The sequence below is a fragment of the Schistocerca cancellata genome, chromosome 11 (assembly GCF_023864275.1).
Source record: "Schistocerca cancellata isolate TAMUIC-IGC-003103 chromosome 11, iqSchCanc2.1, whole genome shotgun sequence".
Taxonomy (NCBI): Eukaryota; Metazoa; Arthropoda; class Insecta; order Orthoptera; family Acrididae; genus Schistocerca; species Schistocerca cancellata.
The window spans coordinates 17,915,608-17,940,003 of record NC_064636.1 but is presented as its reverse complement, the minus strand read 5'-3'; the positions used below and the strand labels follow the sequence as shown (position 1 = coordinate 17,940,003).

The window sequence follows — 24,396 nt, the reverse complement described above, 5'->3', positions numbered from 1 at the left end:
GGAGCACACTTTCCAGCCAGGGAACCACAATATTCGTTTCGAGGAGACGCAAGTACTAGCGGCCACGAGGGGATATTACGAAAGGCTCTACAGGGAGGCAATCGAAATCGCTAAACACCCAAATAATTTCAACCGAAAAGAGGAGGGCGTCAAATTAAACGGTATACGGATGCTGGTGTTAAAGAAGACGTGTACCACCCATCCACTACTGGCTGACAGCAACGGCGATCGAGGGCGACGGACAGCGGCCAATTGCACTGACGTTTTCAAAACACGTGACGTCACGCCGCGGCGCGAGGGCGCGCGGACACGGAATTTAGCGGCAGTCAGTAGCGAGCCAGTGGGTGTGTCGGACCTTCCGTCGAGCTACGGACCCCCTCGAAGATGTATCCCGCAGTCGGAGACGAAACGTTGGGAATCGACACAGAATTCATCAACCGACCACGGCATAACAGCCCGGATAATTACAATGGACATCACCATCATCATCATCGTCAATCCGATGTCCAACTGATGCTTCAGTGACCACAAGGACCATCAATAGGCAGATCACAGAGAGGGGGCTGAGCTCTCAGTACCTCTCGTGGCAGCTACCATTGTCCTCTGTATATCACCACGCCTGTCTGTAGTGGTGTCAGGCACATTTGGTCTGGAATCTCACTGACTGGAGTAGAATTGTCTCAGTAATGAGTCCTACCTCAAACTGAGCCCCGACAATCGGTGAAGAAGTATTTGGAGGTGCCCCAGACAGCAGTGGGACACCAACACGTGAAGTGGGATACCGACCTGATTGTTGCCCATCATACAGCCCAACAACTAGGACTGAGGGTCTGGGGTGACAATTTATTTTATAGCGAGACCTCTTTAGTTGTTACCCGTGGCAGTCTTGCAGCACAGAGTCCAGATACAGCCCTCGACAATATTCTACGGCCCATTTTGTTGCCCTCCACAGTAAGCCATTCTAGGCCTACATTTTACGAGGGTCACTCCAAATGAAATGCACACTATTTTTTTAAAATATATCTTTTATTCTACGCGTTTGAAAGTTTTACAGTGTGTAGATACATCCTTTAGGAACAATATTTTCATTTCTCCTCATAACTTCCATCCCTCTCAACTGCCTTACACCATCTTGGAACCCGCGCTGTATAACCGCACGGTAAAATTCTGGACCGACCTGTTGGAGCCACTGTTTGGCAGCGGGCACAAGGGAGTCATCATCTTCAAACCTTGTTCCACAAAGAGAGTCTTCCAGTTTCCCAAAGTCACACGGAGCCAGGTCAGGACTGTAAGGCGGGTTTTTCAGTGTTGTCCATCCGAGTTTTGTGATCGCTTCCACGGTTTTTTGACTGACATGTGGCCGTGCATTGTCGTGCAACAGCAAAACATCCTGCTCTTGCCGATGTGGTCGAACAAGACTCAGTCGAGGTCGAAGTTTCTTCAGTGTCGTCACATATGCATCAGAATTTATGGTGGTTCCACTTGGCATGATGTCCACAAGCAAGAGTCCTTCGGAATCGAAAAACCCCGTAGCCATAACTTTTCCAGCAGAAGGTGTGGTTCTGAATTTCTTTTTTCTTGGGTGAATTTGCAGGATGCCACTCCATTGATTGCCTCTTCATCTCTGGTGAAAAATGATGGAGCCGTGTTTCATCACCTGTCACAATTCTTCCAAGAAATTCATCTCCACCATTCTCGTACTCTTCCAAACGTTCACTGCATACCGTTTTTCTCGTTTCTTTGTCAGCCACTGCCAACATCCTGGGAACCCAGCTGGCACAAACCTTTTTTAATGCCAACACTTTCAGTATTCTGCAAACACTTCCTTTCCCTATCCCAACGTAGCGTGACAATTCTTTCACAGTGATGCGTCTGTCAGCAGTCACCAATTTGTTAACCCTCTGCACATTGTCTGGAGTGTGTGCAGTACGAGGCCTGCCGCTGCGAGGACAATCCTCAATATTGCCGTGCCCGCTTTCGTCACGTAACCCGCTCGCCCACCGACTAACTGTACTGCGATCGACAGCAGCCTCTCCGTACACCTTTTTCAACCTCTTGTGGATGTTTCCCACCGTCTCATTTTCACAGCACAGGAATTCTATGACAGCACATTGCTTCTGACAAATGTCAAGTGTAGCAGCCATCTTGAGGACATGCTGTGATGGCGCCACTCACGGGAACAGGTCGAACTAAGTTTGAAAACAAGCGGGAAGGATGTATCTACACACTGTAAAACTTTCACACGTGCAGAATGAAAACTGTATTTTTACAAAAATAGTGTGCATTTCTTTTGGAGTGACCCTCGTAGAAAGATAATGCCCAGCCTCACATGGTGAGAGTTTCTACTGCTAGTCTTTGTGGTTGCCAAACCCTACCTTGGCTGACAACGTCACCAGATCTCTCCCCAATTGAGAAGTTTTGGAGCATTACGGGCGTAGTTCTAGAGCCAGCTCAGGATTTTGACAATTCAGTGCAACAATTGGACAGAATTTGGCACCATATCCCTCAGGAGGACATACAACAACTCTGTCAGTCAATGCAAAGCTGAATAATTGCTTGCACAAGGTTCAGAGATGGACCATGTTACTGACTTGATCACTTTGTGAAACTCTTTCTCTTGAAAAAATCCTCAAGTTTTTTCTGAAAATGCAATCATTTGTTCGTCGGTACACGTGCGTCACCACTACCAATCTCCATCCCATTTGAATAATTCTTCATGGTGCACAATTTTATTTCCCTTAGAGTGTATCTATAATGTTTCAGTGCCGTGAGATATATACTTCCCACACTGCAGCACTCAGAACACCATCAGTTTAATTATAACCGCACAGTACATATGAGCAAATGGAAGGTTTGTGTCAACACAGATGGTAAACACTGAATAAATTTGGTGTCTAAGTGTCCAACACGTTAACCCTGTAACGCTGTGGTGTGGGAAGAAGATGGGCTACGGAACATGTGGGATGGAACCTGGATCGATGGCGTCAGTTCCTTTAAATGATTCAAATGGCTCTGAGCACTATGGGACTCAGCTGCTGTGGTCATCAGTCCCTTATAACTTAGAACTACTTAAACCTAACTAACCTAAGGACATCACACACATCCATGCCTGAGGCAGGATTCGAACCTGTGACCGTAGCAGTCACACAGTTCCGGACTGCGCGCCTAGAACCGCATCGGTTCCTCTTCCTGGATGAGTGCAGCGTGTGACCCTGATGATCAATGTATACGAATGTACGAGCAGATAGATACCAAAGCATTCTCTAACATCCAGTCCCATGGGTTCAGCAGGGGTTTGAGTAAATCATGTTGTGGGATGTTATCTTGAACAGATGTCAGTCACCTCTCAACCGTGTTCCAGGAGGTAAAAAACAACTGAATGGAATGGCCTGAAGTATCTGCTGACATGAACCAAATTAACTGTGCTTGTGATCAATTCAACATTGCAATGCATAGTTGCATGAACCCTTCTCACCCATCAGATAACCTCTGGAGGGTGATTTTCAAAGAGTGGGTGGGCTAAGCTTGAGCACCAACATCTTGTCTACGGTACCTTGTGGAAAGCACACCAGGAAGGATCCTAACATGTTAAAACACATGGGGCAGAACAGCGGGGCACTCAATCTTATTTGACAGCAGATGTTGATTTTACAGATGGGCACAGATACGAGCTTTCAAACAGACTGCATCCATTTTGGTTAAAGGTTTTGTATTTGTTTTAAAGTAGTTTTTCAATTATGTTTATGACTCCATCTTTTGCCTTTTAAATGTCACAGAAAGCAACTTTTCACGACACAAAAAAAGAAAAACAATAAAATCATATTTTTGACACCAGATAATACTAAGTCACAAATCATCTATTAAAACTTGGTTCCCCCAAACATAATAATAAAAAATACTTTTAACTATATATGACGGTAGAATCTGTTCCCGAAAGAACAGTTACCGTTTATGACCATGCATGAAATGATAATTAAATGGACACCCTAGCTGCAAACAGGCATTGATGTATTTCATTGAGGAAATGTTGAAAATGTGTGCCCTGACCAGAACCCGAACCCGGGATCTCCTGTTTAGATGGCAGATGCTCTATCCATCTGAGCCACCGAGGGCACAGAGGATAGTGCGCCTGCAGGGACTTATCCCTTGCACGCTCTCCGTGAGACCTACATTCCCAACACGTCCACACCACTACATTCGTAGTGTGCCTAATAGATGTTTGCCCATCATACTCATTTCTCGTGGCAGATTAATCTACCAAGTCCCACACGAGTTCGGGCATAGCCTGTGCGTTCGCACTACAAATGTAGCGGTGTGGACATGTTGGGAATGTGGGTCTCACGGGGAGTGTGCAAGGGATAAGTCCCTGCAGTCGCACTATCCTCTGTGCCCTTGGTGACTCAGATGGATAGAGCGTCTGCCATGTAATGCAGGAGATCCCGGGTTCGAGTACCGGTCGGGGCACACATTTTCAACATGTCCCCAATGAAAAATACTTTTACTTGACATTGCAAATGCTGGACTTTAATGAAGATAGCGAACAAATTAATATTTCTCTTACAAACACCACTACCAAAATATAAAACTTCACCTCATCTGCTTTATCTTGTTCTTCCGCTGTTACTTCAGCAGCAGCTTCCACCTCCTTCAAGTCATCATCCTCACCATCATCATTACTATCATCATCAGAGTAGATATCACGTTCACCAACACTCAAAGAAGTGTCCGACGAAACACTATCTTCACCATCTGAGGATAACTCTGAAGGGGCAGAAGATTCTTTCTCGTCTATATCTTCCATGGCTCAAACTGAAAGAAATAGTAACACAATAAAAGCAACAAAAAATCAGTGTACCTTGAGAGATGAAATGATTTGTAAAAATATTACTAATTTTAAAAAAATCACCAGAATTATAAACACTATTCAAGTTACATATTAACCCCCCCCCCCCCCCCCCTTAAAATAATTCACCATTAGTAATGACATTCGCTGCAGCATATATAAATATTTTTGTTTTTATATTTATTTCTTTTAAACTGACTGCTCATGTTGAAATTATTATTAATGATTTTGTTGTAAGTAGACCGTTGACTTACAGATGTTAAAGTAAGAAATGCTTCGAGGAGCTAAGGCATTGCTCAGACATGGATATGAAACAACAGAAAGTCCAGGATGGAATAACAACAATATGAAAAAGATAGATTGCTATGAACCACACAGAGGAAATCTGAAGTCACAGGCACATATAATGAAAAGATTGCTAACATCAAGCTTTTGGGCAAAAAAATTCCTCCATCTTCTTCTTTAAAAAAAAATAAAAATAAAAGGATAAAAACACACACACACACACACACACACACACACACACACACACACACCTACTGTCACATTGTTCTGTGTGTGTGTGTGTGTGTGTGTGTGTGTGTGTGTGTGCTCCTAAAGGACTTTTTTTCCCCAAAAGCAAAAGTTTAGCAGTCTTTTCACTGTGTCTATAATTTAATGTGTCCTCCATCTTCTTCTTTAAAAAAAAAAAAAAAAATAAAAGGACAAACACACACACACACGCACACACACACCTACTGTCACATTGTTCTTTGTGTGTGTGTGTGTGTGTGTGTGTGTGTGTGTTTATGCTCCTAAAGGACTTTTTTTCCCCAAAAGCAAAAGTTTAGCAGTATTTTCACTAGATTAGATTAGATTAGATTAGATTAATACTAGTTCCATGGATCATGAATACAAGATTTCGTAATGATGTGGAACGAGTCAAATTTTCCAATACATGACATAATTAAGTTAATTTAACAACATACCTAAGTTAATATAACAACTTTTTTTATTTTTTTGTGTTTTATTTTTATTTTTTTATTTTTTATTTTTTTAAATTTTTTTTTTTAATTTGCATCTAAAAATTCCTCTATGGAGTAGAAAGAGTTGTCATTCAGAAATTCTTTTAATTTCTTCTTAAATACTTGTTGGTTATCTGTCAGACTTTTGATACTATTTGGTAAGTGACCAAAGACTTTAGTGCCAGTATAATTCACCCCTTTCTGTGCCAAAGTCAGATTTAATCTTGAATAGTGATCATCCTTTCTCCTAGTATTGTAGTTATGCAAACTGCTGTTACTTTTGAATTGGGTTTGGTTGTTAATAACAAATTTCATAAGAGAGTATATATACTGAGAAGCTACTGTGAATATCCCTAGATCCTTAAATAAATGTCTTCAGGATGATCTTGGGTGGACTCCAGCTATTATTCTGATTACACGCTTTTGTGCAATAAATACTTTATTCCTCAGTGATGAATTACCCCAAAATATAATGCCATATGAAAGCAACGAGTGAAAATAGGTGTAGTAAGCTAATTTACTAAGATGTTTATCACCAAAATTTGCAATGACCCTTATTGCATAAGTAGCTGAACTCAAACGTTTCAGCAGATCATCAATGTGTTTCTTCCAATTTAATCTCTCATCAATGGACACACCTAAAAATTTGGAATATTCTACCTTAGCTATATGCTTCTGATTAAGGTCTATATTTAGTAATGGCGTCATACCATTCACTGTACGGAACTGTATGTACTGTGTCTTATCAAAATTCAGTGAGAGTCCGTTTACAAGGAACCACTTAGTAATTTTCTGAAAGACAGTATTGACAATTTCATCAGTTAATTCTTGTTTGTCAGGTGTGATTACTATACTTGTATCATCAGCAAAGAGAACTAACTTTGCCTCTTCATGAATATAGAGTGGCAAGTCATTAATATATATTAAGAACAACAAAGAACCCAAGACTGACCCTTGTGGAACCCCATTCTTGATAGTTCCCCAGTTTGAGGAATGTGCTGATCTTTGCATATTATGAGAACTACTTATTTCATCCTTCTGCACTCTTCCAGTTAGGTACGAATTAAACCATTTGTGCACTGTCCCACTCATGCCACAATACTTGAGCTTGTCTAGCAGAATTTCATGATTTACACAATCAAAAGCCTTTGAGAGATCACAAAAAATCCCAATGGGTGGTGTTCGGTTATTCAGATCATTCAAAATTTGATTGGTGAAAGCATATATGGCATTTTCTGTTGAAAAACCTTTCTGGAAACCAAACTGACATTTTGTTAGTACTTCATTGTTACAGATATGTGAAGCTGCTCTTGAATACATTACTTTCTCAAAAATTTTGGATAAAGCTGTTAGAAGGGAGATTGGACGGTAATTGTTGACATCAGATCTATCCCCCTTTTTATGCAAAGGTATAACAATAGCATATTTCAGTCTATCAGGGAAAATGCCCTGTTCCAGAGAGCTATTACACAGGTGACTGAGAATCTTACTTATCTGTTGAGAACAAGCTTTTAGTATTTTGCTGGAAATGCTATCAATTCCATGTGAGTCTATAATTTAATGTGTCCTTTAAGTGGTGAACAGCATTTAGTTACGGATATGGATTTGTTTCTGTAACTATGTTTCTTGGGGATAGGAGTAATAACAGGAATTCCTTTTGTATGAGTTCAGAAACTAAATGAGAAAGAAATATATCGATATGTAGGGAACAATCAAAGAAAAGACAAGCCAGTCAGAAGAACGTCTAATAACATTGCATGTTGTTAAATTATATAGCAGAAGGGTAGAAAAAAGGAGCAGTATAATATGTGAGCCATTCCTTTCTAACTACACTGTCCAACATAAAATATGAAGCACCCAGAAGACCCGATCAGATTCACTGTAATTTCATACAAGAATACACCATGGATGGACATGTAAATGATTACACTTACAATTCTCTGCGACTGGTAGATTGGCCATTAGAGTGTATTCGTGTTGTTCATGTTTAATGTTGTTACCCGGAAAGGTAGGGTATAAAAGGGGTGTCAACAGATTCATATGTCGATTAATAAGTGCGAAGTATATGGAGATAAAGATGAGAGTGCCACAGGCATATATTTGGATCTTTCTCAGGTGTCTGATACAGTCAACCACAAGATTCTATTAAATAAATTAGAAGCATTAGGAATAAGAGGGGTAGCTAATGAGTGGTTTCAGTCATACCTAACAAATAAGGTACAAAGAATAGAGATAACACATACTACAAATAGATCTAATCGTTTAGTAAAACATTTATCAGAATCAAAATACACTAACATAGGGGTTCCACAAGGTAGCATATTAGGACCAATACTGTTCCTGATATACATCAATGACTTTCCGAGTAGTGTTACTCGTGGTGAAAAAATTCTCTTCGCTGATGACAGCAATATTATAGTCTCTGAGAAAACAAGAGAACTCCTTGCCAAGAAAGCAAATGTAACTCTCAAGGAAGTTTACGATTGGTCAATAAGCAATAGAGTGACATTGAACATAAAGAAAACTAATGCCATGAATTAAATTAAATTTAGATAGCACCTCTATAGACTGTGTAACAAATGCAAAATTTCTAGGAATGAATATTGATTCTCAGTTGAAGTCGGGTGAACACACAAAGGTACTTGCAAACAGAATGTCATCAGTAACATGCAGTGTCTTTTAGTTACATACACTCCTGGAAATGGAAAAAAGAACACATTGACACCGGTGTGTCAGACCCACCATACTTGCTCCGGACACTGCGAGAGGGCTGTACAAGCAATGATCACACGCACGGCATAGCGGACACACCAGGAACCGCGGTGTTGGCCGTCGAATGGCGCTAGCTGCGCAGCATTTGTGCACCGCCGCCGTCAGTGTCAGCCAGTTTGCCGTGGCATACGGAGCTCCATCGCAGTCTTTAACACTGGTACCATGCCGCGACAGCGTGGACGTGAACCGTATGTGCAGTTGACGGACTTTGAGTGAGGGCGTATAGTGGGCATGCGGGAGGCCGGGTGGACGTACCGCCGAATTGCTCAACACGTGGGGCGTGAGGTCTCCACAGTACATCGATGTTGTCGCCAGTGGTCGGCGGAAGATGCACGTGCCCGTCGACCTGGGACCGGACCGCAGCGACGCACGGATGCACGCCGAGACCGTAGGATCCTACGCAGTGCCGTAGGGGACCGCACCGCCACTTCCCAGCAAATTAGGGACACTGTTGCTCCTGGGGTATCGGCGAGGACCATTCGCAACCGTCTCCATGAAGCTGGGCTACGGTCCCGCACACCGTTAGGCCATCTTCCGCTCACGCCCCAACATCGTGCAGCCCGCCTCCAGTGGTGTCGTGACAGGCGTGAATGGAGGGACGAATGGAGACCTGTCGTCTTCAACGATGAGAGTCGCTTCTGCCTTGGTGCCAATGATGGTCGTATGCGTGTTTGGCGCCGTGCAGGTGAGCGCCACAATCAGGACTGCATACGACCGAGGCACACAGGGCCAACACCCGGCATCATGGTGTGGGGAGCGATCTCCTACACTGGCCGTACACCACTGGTGATCGTCGAGTGGACACTGAATAGTGCACGGTACATCCAAACCGTCATCGAACCCATCGTTCTACCATTCCTAGACCGGCAAGGGAACTTGCTGTTCCAACAGGACAATGCACGTCCGCATGTATCCCGTGCCATCCAACGTGCTCTAGAAGGTGTAAGTCAACTACCCTGGCCAGCAAGATCTCCGGATCTGTCCCCCTTTGAGCATGTTTGGGACTGGATGAAGCGTCGTCTCACGCGGTCTGCAAGTCCAGCACGAACGCTGGTCCAACTGAGGCGCCAGGTGGAAATGGCATGGCAAGCCGTTCCACAGGACTACATCCAACATCTCTACAATCGTCTCCATGGGAGAATAGCAGCCTGCATTGCTGCGAAAGGTGGATATACACTGTACTAGTGCCGACATTGTGCATGCTGCTCTGTTGCCTGTGTCTATGTGCCTGTGGTTCTGTCAGTGTGATCATGTGATGTATCTGACCCCAGGAATGTGTCAATAAAGTTTCCCCTTCCTGGGACAATGAATTCACGGTGTTCTTATTTCAATTTCCAGGAGTGTATTATTGATATGTACACTCAATTCTTAGCTATGGCATTCTTTTTTGGGGAACAAACACACAAAGTATGAACACAATTTTCAAACTCCAGAAAAGAGCCATAAGAATAATAACCAAAAATACTAATCGAGCTCATTGTAAATATCTGTTCAAAACACTGGGGATTTTAACTGTTCTGTGTGAATACATTTACCAGTCAGTTGTACATATAAAAAATAACATAGGTAATTACTGCACAAACAGCTCTGTCCGTGACCATGGAACAAGAGTTACACTCAACTTACATTTACCAAGAAAAAATAAACATAAAACTCAAAACAGCATTTTCTACCAAGGAACAAAACTGTACAATAACTTACCAAAAGAGATTAAAGAACTTGCAAAAATACACTTATTTAAAAAGACAGCTAAAAGTACCTCTTATGCAATACATTTTATACATTGAAGGATTTCTTAGATAAAACGGAGTAGGGGTTTGATAAAAAAATGTTATACAAATAAATAATAATATCAATAATGATCATAAAACATCCAACATTCCACATAACACCTTCACTTTATGTTTTTTTCCCTTTTCTTTTCCTTTGTAGAAATACTTACCCACAAGCTATGCTTAACACAATACTAACACCTCTTCCTCTTTCTCTTTCTGAGCTCAACATCTCACTCATTATGGAGGGATGCTGACTCAGTTTTTCAGGATAGCAAATGGGAAGTTGTGGTACAGAAAATGAAAAATGACCCTGACACTGACCTGTGTGTGTGTGTGTGTGTGTGTGTGTGTGTGTGTGTGTGTGTGTGTGTGTTGGCATTACATTACTTAATAAGTTATTTGTAAAAAAAAAAGGTATTCCATACCAGGAGTAAATCTAATGATTGTCTCTAACTAGAGATCTGTAAATATATTTGTATACAAATTAGCTTATTTAAAATTAATCTAAGCTTGTAAATATTTTGACATGTCCTATATCCTTGTAAAAAGAGATCTGTGGATGAATAAAGCTACTACTACTACTACTACTAGATGCCGTGTACACATGGGAGACAGCATTATCAGCAGCTCACACAGTTTGGAAGGGGCCTTATTGTGGGTCTGCAGCTGGATGGCAGGCAAATCGTGTAATATGCAGATTTGTTAGGCATTCCAATGTGATGGTGGCCTGGTGTCGGACTCAATGGAAATGTGGGGGCAGACATACTTGTCATCACGGTTCTAGTTAACTATATTTAATGACCACAAGGTACTGGACTATTACTGTGCTGTGCACCAAGTACATCGAACCCCGTCACACCTGTGGCTGCCGTCCGAGAACAGGTAATAAACTCCCTGCAACATTCTGTGACGTCACACAGCATCGATTGGAGACTAGCAGCACCCAGCCTAGAGAACTACTGTTCCACATGTAAGCTGCAATTAACGCTACAACACAGACGGTCACGTTTGGAGTGATGCTGTGAGCAGGAAGCACAGGCTGCTGATGAATCATAGTTCCTCACTATCCCAGACCACCATTGTTGGCAAACATGACTGTGACCTGGGGAGGGGTCCATTTCTTACAGTGCTTTGGAGAGGCACAACAACATTACTCCCCGTGTCGCGGTTTGGGGACCCGTCGAGTACAGCTTCGGGCCACGACTGGTAGTGACAGAGAAAACACAAAGGTACATCCTGGACGTCCCACGTCCCATATCCACACGTGTTACCTCTCGTGTGGCAGGATCACAGTCCCCCCCACCAGTTGAGCCCCTAAGGACTGTGTGGTAACAACCAATTCCATTTTATTCATTTCTTGCCTAGGTCTTGTTCTTGTTCCAGCTCTGTATCTCCTGAGCCCACCAAGAAGTGCCTGTTTGTGCTCTTCAGATAATGGTCCTCTCCGTCTTTTGGACGTCGATGCCATTTTAAAACCTTGGTAGTTGTTCACCAATCTTCTAAATTTGTTCCTGTAAGGAATTTCTCTCTCTGAAAAGCCAATCTGCCTAAGATCTTTTTCACATTCTTCGAACCATCTCGGCCTCGTTTCCTCAGATTGGATGAAACTCCGTATTCTTTTTCTTTTGTCACCGTCCATCCTCACGAGATGAACGTAAAACAACAACCGTCTTTTCTTAATGGATGCTGTGACAGGTTCTGTCTTGCCGTACAAGTCCTCATTTGCTCTCATTCGCCATTGTCCATCGACCGCCCTACTACCTAGGATTTTCCTTAATATCCTACCCTCTCACTTTTCCAGCTGCTCGGCTCGACCTTTTCTATTAAGAGTCAAAGTTTTGGACACACATAAGCCCTCAGGTTTTACAATTGTATTATAATGTCGGAACTTGGCCCCTACACTCGTAGACTTCTGTTATAGGTATTCTTTGTCAGTTGGTATGCTCGGTCTAAGTTCCTCATCCTGACATTAATCACTTCTTCTTCTTCTAATCCATTCTCCTGTATGACTTCACCGAGATACATGAAATTCTTAACTCTCCGATTTTTCCCAGATTGGTGATCGTCCATTCAGCTCCGTCACAGATGTTTGTCACATATTTTTTCTTTTGAATAGAGATTTGGAGTCCAACTTTTTGAGCAATTTCTGACAGCCTATTGATCTTGTCGATTGCTGACTCTATGCTGTTAGCAAAAACGGCCAGGTCACTCGTGAAGGCCAAGCAGTCAATATACACCACTTTGTTCTTAGGATCAAGTCTGAACCGACTCTTCATTTGTTTCCTCTCGGGTTAACAACTTTCTCCACTCTCGAATGACCTTTTCTGAGATGCAGTTGAAAAAATATAGGGATCTCCTTGTATTATACCCGTTGTGATTGTAAAGTTCTGATATCTCACCCATAAATTTTATTTTTGACACTGTGTTAGTGAGAGTTTGTTTGATCAGCTTTCTCAATGTATCATCCACACCAAACTCTTTCAAAATATTCGATAGTCGTATGCCTTCTGAAAATCAACAAACACGACCACGTAGTTATTTCCTCCAGTTTTTTTGTACCTGATGATGTCCTTCAGGTTAAAGATGTGTTCTGGGCAAGAACGGCCCTTTCGGCAACCAGCTGGATATTCCCCAATCAGTTGGTCAAGATGACCTTCTATTCTGTTCTGTATCGCTTTGGAGAGAATCTTATACGGAACAGATACTAATGAGATGCCCCTATAGTTATTGATATTCTTTTTATTGCTTTTTTTGTGCAGAGGATGGATTAAAGCTGACTGCCATTCAGTTGGTATCATCCCAGTTGTCCAGATCTCCTCAAAAAGTTGGACTAGTACATCTAGAGTTGCACTGTTTGCCAGCTTCAGTAGTTCCGTCACTACTGAATCCTCTCCAGCTGCAGGATCTCAGTGTTATTTTTTCAACAGAACAATTCTTGTCCACCCGGGACACATATTTCTATGAACACTGTGTGACGTCGAGGTACACCTGCGGCCAGCTAGAACTGATGTGAGGAACCAGCTTGGATGTCTACCCTGTCCCAGTACCATTATCTAGAATGTAAAGGACCCATTATAACATTTGCAGTCTAGGTTGCTTCAAGAGAAGATATGACAACTTTATGGTACCCTTTCCAGCTGATTCAGGCCAGAGATGGTACAATGTCAAAGTGATAAGTAGGCTCAAACTGGAAAGTACTTTGTACATTCAACTTGATTTTGTAACTGCTGGAATGACATCATAGACCCTCACAGCCCCTGAAGTTTTGTCCCTCCTCTGCCTCTGGGTACAAAGTTGAAGTTTCAAACCAGTTTGAGGCCTTAAGTAATATGGAAGAAAGCCTCGAAATGGCCAGCGATGAATACTGCAACGATGTAAAAGAAGTCATCCTCACAGCTGCAAATAATAACCTGCAGAGAACTAAGAAAGCCAGGAAGAAATGGTTTGATGAAGAGTGTGAAGAAGCTGAAGACAAGGTTATGAAACTACGGAAAAAATGGTTGCAAACGAATAAGAATCCTGGAACAGAACTTGCTTATCAGCAGGCTCAAAGGCAGGCAAACAAAATTAACTGGAGGACAAAGAAACAATTCCTAAAACAACAGATTGAATCTATGCACGAATATCATCAAAATAACAACATCCGGAAAATTATGGCACAACCAACAAAATTAGAAAAGGCTTTAATTAAAACCAAGGTGATGAAGGATTTAAATGGCAGTATGATGACTGAACCAAGAAAAAATTTAGTGACAAGCAAGGAGTATTTTGACAACCTACTGATTTGTTCTGAACCAGAAGCACCAATTACTAGTTCCAACAACAGTCACAACTGTGAGGAAATTCCAGAACCCACATATAACGAGGTGGTAGAGTGTATCAAACACCTCAAAAATGGTAAAGCAACTGGCAGTGACAGCATCCCAGCTGAGATACGTAAATATGGAGCATTGCAGAGACCTTTATTTCATCTTATACAGATAATCTGAGAAACAGAGAACATTCCAACAGACTGGAGAGAATCATTAATAGTCCCTATACGTAAAAAAGGTGACAGGGAAGATCTCAGAAGCTATTGAGGAATATCATTAGTCAATACAGGTTATAAGATCTTTCTTGTTTATTGCTATGCCACCTAAAACCATATGCAAAAAATATAATTGGGGATTATCAAAATGGCTTCCGCAAAAACATATCCACCACTGACAACATATTTGCAATCAAATCAATAAATGAAAAAGTTTGGGAATATAAACAAAACATACATTATCTGTTCATCAATTTCATGAAAGCTTATGACTCCATCCATAGACAAAACTTGTGGAATGTAATGACTTAATTTGGTTTCCCAATTAAATTGATAAATCTCTGCAAAGTATGCATCGATGAAAATACAAGCAGGGTTTTACTAAATAGATTAAAGTCTAATCGTATTAAAAATAAAACTGGGTTAAGACAAGGAGATCCTTTGTCCCCCCTTCTCTTCAATATAGCTTCAGAAAGGAGTTGAGAGGCAACTCAAACTGGTACCTGCTGGGATCCTCCAAGAAAGCAAAATTAACGTGTTAGCATACGCAGATGACGTATTGCTCATTGGAAACAGTGAAACAGAGATTAGGCAATCGTGGAGCTTGCAACAGTAGTGTCAAGACTCTGCCTGAAAGTAAATGACGAGAAAATGAAATACACAATAGTTCAAAGATGTAGAGGTCAATGGGATAACCAATCACATCTAATAGTTGGTGAACACAAATTCGAGCATGTTGAACAGTTCAGATTTCTGGGATCAGTGATAGATGAACAAAATCAGAGACAAGTTATATAATACAATCATTATACCAGTTCTAATCTACGGGGCAGAAACACGGAGCCTAACGAAAACAGACCACCACCATTTACAAGTGTTTGAAAATAAAAGTTTATTGAAAAAACTTTGGTCCACATTACGACAATGAATCACAATGCTGGAAGAGAAGGGACAACATAGAAATCCCTGAGCTATCACAACGACCAACAATAGTAAATGTAATAAATACTAGAAGAGCACAATGGGCTGGACATCTGACGAGAATGAAAGAAGACCAAATTGTATTAAAAATATACAGGGAGAAGCCATACGGCAAAAGACCAAGGGGCAGACCCAGGAGTACTTGACGCAATGAAATTAATTGCCTATGCAAAAGATTGGGAATAGATAACTGGCAAGAGGCAGCACAAGACAGGAGCACCTGTGTGAGATCGGCATGGGAGCTTCGAGTCCCTTAGAAGCCTACTACTGCTACTGCTACTCTGCCTCTGGGTGCTTCACTTTTTTATTTTTGCCACACAATTTGTAATAAAAATTCTTGGGGTTCTGGTTGCATCATGCTGTCATAAATCCGTGCTAGATCTGTTGATGCTGGAAGAAGTAAGCTATTGAAAATTATCATTTGATCCAGCTGTAAGAATAATGATGAATGTGTCACATCACTTATGTGGTCATCACCGGAAGAGTGTTGTCAAGACTCTCTGTCCTCAGATGTCTAGACCACCAATGGTTTTTAGTCTGACTACGATAAATGAGCGAGAGACATGCTTAGGACACATCATTAACACCACTGGATCAGTGGCAACTTCCCAGTCTACTTACTTCACGTGTGGTCCAATGCGCACATCGTATAAGGAATGTAGACGCTTTTGACAGTTGAAATATGAGTCTGTGTCTCAGAGAAATCAATATTATGGTCCACATTGATGTGGTTACATTATTCACATGTGTTCCCAATAAAGGATCAATAGATCCGTTCTCTCAATTCTTTGTTAGTATGATAGTGGATTTATTCAAGCACACCCTGAGTATTTCAATAAGAATGACTATTTTGCAATGCAGAGACACTTTACTCCAACTATAGCGAGCCTGTTCGTAGAACAGTTTGAGGACATCATCTTTGATACAATGTCTGCGAAACTGAGTTGGTTTTATGTCCCTGTCAATGACACGTTCATCATTTGACAAAGTGTGTATGAAAAACTGGGACATTTGTTGGAAAACCTCAGTAACGTCCATTACATCACATTCATAATTTGAGGCTGAAAAAGATGGAATCTGGTAAAAACCCAAAGGGTGTCTTAGTCACAAACTCATATGGACCAATATCTGCATGGATTCAGCTATCACCATCTGCTCCAAGAGTCCACTGCTCAAAAGATCTTAGTTCATTTGCAGAACCAGTCTCTGATGCCAAAAAAATGCCACAAGAACTGAACCATCTACAAAGTCTTTCAGGGTAATGGCTACAACAACAGACAAATATTACAAGCAATTTCAGGCGATACCTGCAAGCAGAAAATTACTGAGGAGAAGAATAAAAAACTGATTTTTTTTTAATTCTATGGTTCAGTGACAGGGAAGATCAGCAGACTTCTAAAGAAACACGTCATCACACCAATCTTCAGCCTCCTGTCAAATACTTCATCCCCCGATGTGGGTGAAAGCTAATGTACATCTGAGAACTCCGAGCATTTACAAAACACCACGAGACTGCAAACAGTACTACACAGGGCAGGCTGTGGGTACGACAGAAGAATGCCAGAGTGAACACGAGAAGCGTACGTGACTACGCTAGTCAGAGAAGCTGAGCACATGCATTGGAAAAACTGACAAAATTGCGTTCAATGACACCTCTACCATTAGGAAGGCTAACAGTTCCTTGCACAGAATAATTAAAGAATCCAAACAGATCAAAATATCTGATCACGCCAGCAGTAAAGACAGTAGTTTGCAGCTGAGCACAGTGAGGTACCAAACTTTCTGGAAGTTAAGGAGATTGCAGCATAAGTTGCACAGGTATATTGCCTTATTAGAAGATGGGCAGAGCACCAGTCTTCTTTCTTTATTTGTGTCAGAGGTACACTAAAACGAACACATACAATAAATAAAGGAAACAAAAGAAAAGTTCGGAGTAGGTATTAAAATCCACGGAGAAGAAATAAAAACTTTGAGGTTCGCTGATGACATTGTAATTCTGTCAGAGACAGCAAAGGACTTGGAAGAGCAGTTGAACGGAATGGACAGTGTCTTGAAAGGAGGGTATAAGATGAACATCAACAAAAGTAAAACGAGGATAATGGAATGTAGTCAAATTAAGTCAGGTGATGCTGAGGGTATTAGATTAGGTAATGAGACACTTAAAGTAGTAAAGGAGTTTTGCTATTTGGGGAGCAAAATAACTGATGATGGTCGAAGTAGAGAGGATATAAAATGTAGACTGGCAATGGCAAGCAAAGCGTTTCTGAAGAAGAGAAATTTGTTAACATCGAGTATTGATTTACGTGTCAGGAAGTCGTTTCTGAAAGTATTTATATGGAGTGTAGCAATGTATGGAAGTGAAACGTCGACGATAAATAGTTTAGACAAGAAGAGAATACAAGCTTTCGAAATGTGGTGCTACAGAAGAATGCTGAAGATTAGATGGGTAGATCACATAACTAATGAGGAGGTATTGAATAGAATTGGGGAGAAGAGGAGTTTGTGGCACAACTTGACTAGAAGAAGGGACTGGTTGGTAGGACATGTTCTGAGGCATCGAGGGATCACCAATTTAGTATTGGAGGGCAGTGTGGGGGATAAAAATCGTAGAGGGAGACCAAGAGATGAATACACTAAGCAGATTCAGAAGGATGTAGGTTGCAGTAGGTACTGGGAGATGAAGGAGCTTGCACAGGATAGATTAGCATGGAGAGCTGCATCAAACCAGTCTCAGGACTGAAGACCACAACAACAACAACAACAACAACAACAATACAATACACACAAAGAAAACTATACAGTATTCACCCAGAATTGGGCAACTTTGATAGTACCGGGTGCTGCAGTCGTTAAATCCTTCTTGCTACAGCTGGTTGGGCACGAGCTACATTTGAAGAGATGCTGGGTTGTCTGCAATTCACCGCATTCACACAGTGTTCTGTTGGCATTGGCAGTTGGAAGTTCCATTTAAGGAGACTGTCCCTCAATCTTGCAACTTCAGTCCGTAGTCTGTTCGAGGACTTCCAGATGACCCACTTCTCCGTGTGTCCAGGTGGCAGGGATTCTTTTGATGTCTTCCAGTTTGACAGATGTTGGCATCTTTCCTTCGAGCCACAGCTCGTCCTTCTAAGGGCTGGTAAGTTGTTAGGAAACTCTTCCTGGACTTCAGTCTTGGCTTGGCAGGTTGATGTCCAAAGAGTGGATGTCAGGTCACTGCATTTGATTTATGCCTCTCGATGTTAGTGGTGACCTCTCTTCTTATGCCACATGGAGCAATCTGAGTGAGACATTGAACTTTGTCTGTGGGGGTTGGCCTTAGGCAGCCTGTAACAATACTACAGATGGCATTTAAGGCTACATCAACTTGCTTTGCGTGAACTGAATTGTACCACACTGGGCTAGCATACTGTCCTGCAGAATAGCATAAGGCAAGAGCTGTTGTTCTTAATGTTTGTGGACGTGTACCCCAGTTCGATCCCACCAGTTTTTGAAGAAAGCAGTTTCTGGAGGATACTTTCTGCTTCAGCTTCTGACAATGTTCCTTATAAGTCAGTGTACGGTCGAGAGTGACACCCAAAAACCTGGGGTGGGAACAATAATATTCTAGTGCAACTCCATTCCAGAATATTTTAAGTTTCCTGTCAGTAATGTTACAGCCAGTACCACTATTATATAAGATGAGGGCATCGATAATACAGATATCAGTTATCACTTCACAATGGGCAAGGAGTGCTCCGCCAAAAGCTCCTGGAATGTATAACCATTTAATGTTGCCATAAGTCCATTAAGATTTTATTCAGTCATATCACTGCAAGGCCATACATTCACATATGCATGTAAGGTAGTTTTAGCCATATCTAATACAGCTCATGATCAGACACACATAATATTCAGTGTTCAGCTGACATTTACACAACAGAGCTGAAACTCCACTTGCTCTGTTTGTCCACAAGACCCAGAAAATGTAGATGCAGGCCCTCAGGTAGAAGCTGTGTTCCCTGGCTTCCAGAAGGCATTTGATACAGTTCTGCACTGCAGCCTAATGAACAAAATACCAGTGTACAGAATATCAGACCAACTTTGTGTGATTGGACTGAAGAGTTTCTAGAAAGGACAGAAGTCTTCAGATGTAAAACTAACTTCAGGTGTGTCTCATGGAATTGTTATATGACCATTTCTTTTTATATATATATATATAGAGGGAAACTTCCACGTGGGAAAAATATATTTAAAAAGAAAGATGATGAGACTTACCAAACAAAAGTGCTGCCAGGTCGATAGACACACAAACAAACACAAACATACACACAAAATTCTAGCTTTCGCAACCAACGGTTGCCTCGTCAGGAAAGAGGGAAGGAGAAGGAAAGTGAGGGTTTTAAGGGAGAGGGTAAGGAGTCATTCCAATCCTGGGAGCGGAAAGACTTACCTTAGGGGGAAAAAAGGACAGGTATACACTTGCACACACACACATATCCATCCACACATACACCGACACAAGCAGACATTTGTAAAGGCAAAGAGTTTGGGCAGAAATGTCAGTCGGGACGGAAGTACAGAGGCAAAGATGATGTTGAAAGACAGGTGAGGTATGAGCGGTGGCAGATTGAAATTAGAAGTTAGCGGAGATTGAGGCCTGGCGGATAGCGAGAAGAGAGGATATGCTGAAGGGCAAGTTCCCATCTCCGGAGTTCTGACAGGTTGGTGTTAGTGGGAAGTATCCAGATAACCCGGACGGTGTAACACTGTGCCAAGATGTGCTGGCCGTGCACCAAGGCATGTTTAGCCACAGGGTGATCCTCATTACCACCAAACACTGTCTGCCTGTGTCCATTCATGCGAATGGACAGTTTGTTGCTGGTCATTCCCACATAGAACGCTTCACAGTGTAGGCAGGTCAGTTGGTAAATCACGTGGGTGCTTTCACACGTGGCTCTGCCTTTGATCGTGTACACCTTCCGGGTTACAGGGCTGGAGTAGGTGGTGGTGGGAGGGTGCATGGGACAGGTTTTACACCGGGGAGCGGTTACAAGGGTAGGAGCCAGAGGGTAGGGAAGGTGGTTTGGGGATTTCATAGGGACGAACTGAGAGGTTATGAAGGTTAGGTGGACGACGGAAAGACACTCTTGGTGGAGTGGGGAGGTTTTCGTGAAGGATGGATCTCATTTCAGGGCAGGATTTGAGGAAGTCGTATCCCTGCTGGAGAGCCACATTCAGAATCTGATCCAGTCCCGGAAAGTATCCTGTCACAAGTGGGGCACTTTTGGGGTTCTTCTGTGGAAGGTTCCTGCCCTGAAATGAGATCCATCCTTCATGAAATCCTCCCCACTCCACCAAGAGTGTCTTTCCGCCGTCCACCTAACCTTCGTAACCTCTTAGTTCATCCCTATGAAATCCCCAAACCACCTTCCCTACCCTCTGGCTCCTACCCCTGTAACCGCCCCCGGTGTAAAACCTGTCCCATGCACCCTCCCACCACCACCTATTCCAGTCCTGTAACCCGGAAGGTGTACACGATCAAAGGCAGAGCCACGTGTGAAAGCACACACGTGATTTACCAACTGACCTGCCTACACTGTGAAGCGTTCTATGTGGGAATGACCAGCAACAAACTGTCCATTCGCATGAATGGACACAGGCAGACAGTGTTTGTTGGTAATGAGGATCACCCTGTGGCTAAACATGCCTTGGTGCACGGCCAGCACATCTTGGCACAGTGTTACACCGTCCGGGTTATCTGGATACTTCCCACTAACACCAACCTGTCAGAACTCCGGAGATGGGAACTTGCCCTTCAGCATATCCTCTCTTCTCGCTATCCGCCAGGCCTCAATCTCTGCTAATTTCTAATTTCAATCTGCCACCGCTCATACCTCACCTGTCTTTCAACATCATCTTTGCCTCTGTACTTTATGTCCCGACTGACATCTCTGCCCAAACTCTTTGCCTCTACAAATGTCTGCTTGTGTCTGTGTATGTGTGGATGGATATGTGTGTGTGTGCAAGTGTATACCTGTCCTTTTCCCCCTAAGGTAAGTCTTTCCGCTCCCGGGATTGGAATGACTCCTTACCCTCTCCCTAAAACCCATATCCTTTTGTCTTCCTTCTCCTTCCCTCTTTCCTGACGAGTGTTGGTTGCGAAAGCTAGAATTTTGTGTGTGTGTTTGTGTGTCTATCGACCTGCCAGCGCTTTTGTTTGGTAAGTCTCATCATCTTTTTATATATATATATATATATATGACCTATTGGATAATGTTGGAAGTTCCGTGAGTCTTTTTGCAGATGATGCTGTTGTATGCAGAGAAGTTGTGAAGCTGGAACATTGTAGCAAAACACAGGAAGACCTGCAGAGAATCAACACCTAGTGCAGTGAGTGGCAATTGATCCTAAACATAAACAAATGGAAAATACTGCAAATACACAAACAGAAAGACAATTCCAGAATGAGATTTTCACTCTGCAGCGGAGTGTGCGCTGATATGAAACTTCCTGGCAGATTAAAACTTTAGCGGGCAAGTGTTCTACCTCTTTGGAAGGCAGGAGACGAGGTACTGGCAGAAGTAAAGCTGTGAGGACGATGCACGACTCGTGCTTGGGTAGCTCAGACGGTAGAGCACTTGCCCGCAAAAGGCAAAGGTCCCGAGTTTTGCCCGCAAAAGGCAAAGGTCCTGAGTTCGAGTCTCAGTCCGGCACACAGTTTTAATCTGCCAGGAAGTTTCATAGAAAGGCAATTTATTTTACGATTACACACCTGTAGAACTATCACTCAAAGCAGTTACTTCTGTGCATATGAAGCAATCTGAAGTGGAACGACCACATAAAATTAATCGCGAGTAAGGCAGATGCCAGACTGACATTTATTGGAAGAGTCTTCAGGAAGCGCAGTCCATAAACAGAGTAAGTAGCTAACAAAACACTCGTTCAACCGAGTCCTGAATATTGCTCATCAGTGTGGGACCTCTACTAGACTGGACTGTTACAGGAAATACAAGAGATCCAAAGAAGAGCTGTAGGTTTTGTTACAGGTTCATTTAGAAAGCGTGAAATCGTCACAGAGATCCTCGGCCAATTCCAGTGGCGGATGCTGCGAGAGAGGCATTCTCCATCACAGTATAGTCTACTGTTGATTCCAAGTGAGTACATTCCTGAAAGAGTCAATAAATATACTGCTTCCTCCTACGTGTATCTCGTGGAAAGACCATTAAGTTAAGATTAGAGAGATTCGAGCCCACACGAAGGCCTACCAGCAATAGTTCTTTCCGCGAACCACGTGTGACTGCGAGCAAAAATACGGAAGTGACAATGGTACACAAACCACCCTCTCCACACACCATAAGGTGACTTGCTAGTATAGATGTAGATGTATGTGATTGTACCTCAGAGAGCCTCATCTGACTCGTGTCACATTCACAGCTCTGCATGGAGTGGCCCTGTTTCCATCCTGTCCCGAAGATGAGTATCATCTAGGATAACTAATTACCCACGAACATTGTTACATGAACAGCCATAGTGACAGCACTTGACTACCCACAAAGCCCTTCAGTATCTTTCTGTTTTACGCAGCATATAATTCCAGACAGTTTCTGTCCACTGAATGTATTTAGTTAAAACATACAGAATTTACAATTATGTGGATGACATGGACACATTTAAACATAATGCAGAATAATTTATCTCCCTTTGAGCACTTCTTCAGTACTAATCAAAACCAATTAGTTTAGATATAAACCTTAGTATCTTATGAGCATTTTCATAAATTCAGAATTATCATTGCCTTCATGTTTACACCAACTGGGGTAAATTTACTGTGAAGCTGGTGCCAGTATACCCAATCACTTAAAAGAGCTATCTACAAGAGGTTCTATAGTGGACACATATATTACCCATATTACATATCCGATACTTCCTTCCTCAATGAAGAGTTGCCCCTAAATATGATGCCATGAGACATTAGTGAATGAAAATGGAAAAAGTAAATCAACTTTCTGACTTTTCATAATAAACTAAGAAAAAAAAAGTAATTCTGTAACACCAAAAATCTCAAAATGTTCAAACGAACACTTACCATACAACTGAAAGATATGCAATTTATTTGTACCTATTAACAGAGAGCTGTGTCATATATTGCCATCAACTCCTTAATATATATACAAATAAAGTAATTATACAGCGGTATAAATTTATGGTAAACTTTACTTGATCTTCTGTGAGCTACTGTTAAGATTGCACTCCAGTAGTCATTGTGAGGATACAATATCTTATTTTAGCAAGATTACTTGCTCATGTACATCAATGACAGGTTACAGCACGGTTTTATGAACAGCCCTGAATCAAGCTGTGGTCAGTTTGCCTCAAAAGTCACCTGACTGTAACCTCGTACAGAATGTGTGGGCACAGGTGACGAAGTTATTGAGATCAACGAGCATAAGATTCATCATAATCACCAAGTGACCCCTGGGATTGTGTACATCATATTAGGGCATTAGTACCAGAATCTATTTTGCTTACCAACTAGCTTCAAAACAGTATAATTTTCATGGCGCCAGCCATGCTAGTACTGCTTGGACCAAACATTAGCCCACAGCCCACCCCACAGCCCAAATCTGCCAATTTATGGATACAAATTCTCTGTCGTATTCATGCTACAAAAAATGTAAAACTCAAATGCAAAGAGGCAGAAAAATAGTTCCCCTGAATGGAATAGCAGCTCTGCCCTTTCAGTTGTGGTTACTAATGCAGTTAAGGTAAAATATGTCACTAATAACATCCACTGCAATGGAAATATATTTATTAAACACTGAATAACTAGACACAAAGCAGCAGAAAACACGAGTGTTACAGTACGTGAGAAAGCCGGCGTCAGACTGCTCCCTCGAAAATCATTCACAGATAAAACACTTCTCACTTATCGATAGTCGCCACACGGTCACGATCTTAATGCTCCGTCCACATTTAGGTCAACACACTTTTCTTGAAAGATAAACTGGTGAACTG

At 42.0% G+C, this 24,396-nt stretch overlaps 2 protein-coding genes across 4 annotated transcripts in view; one reads left to right on the top strand and one right to left on the bottom strand.

Moving 5' to 3' along the window:
* LOC126108445 (probable ATP-dependent RNA helicase DDX60) overlaps nucleotides 1-24,396 on the bottom strand; it is a 204,753-nt gene that overhangs the window by 109,500 nt on the left and 70,857 nt on the right. For all 3 annotated transcript variants that reach the window (XM_049913659.1, XM_049913658.1, XM_049913660.1), the window contains exon 3: nucleotides 4,592-4,809. In XM_049913659.1, coding sequence (XP_049769616.1) covers nucleotides 4,592-4,801 — 210 coding nt within the window. In that variant the 5' untranslated portion in view covers nucleotides 4,802-4,809. The remainder of the gene's footprint in view (nucleotides 1-4,591; nucleotides 4,810-24,396) is intronic.
* The window catches only part of LOC126108447 (uncharacterized), a 158,915-nt gene that overhangs the window by 114,147 nt on the left and 20,372 nt on the right, over nucleotides 1-24,396 (top strand). The window lies entirely within an intron of this gene.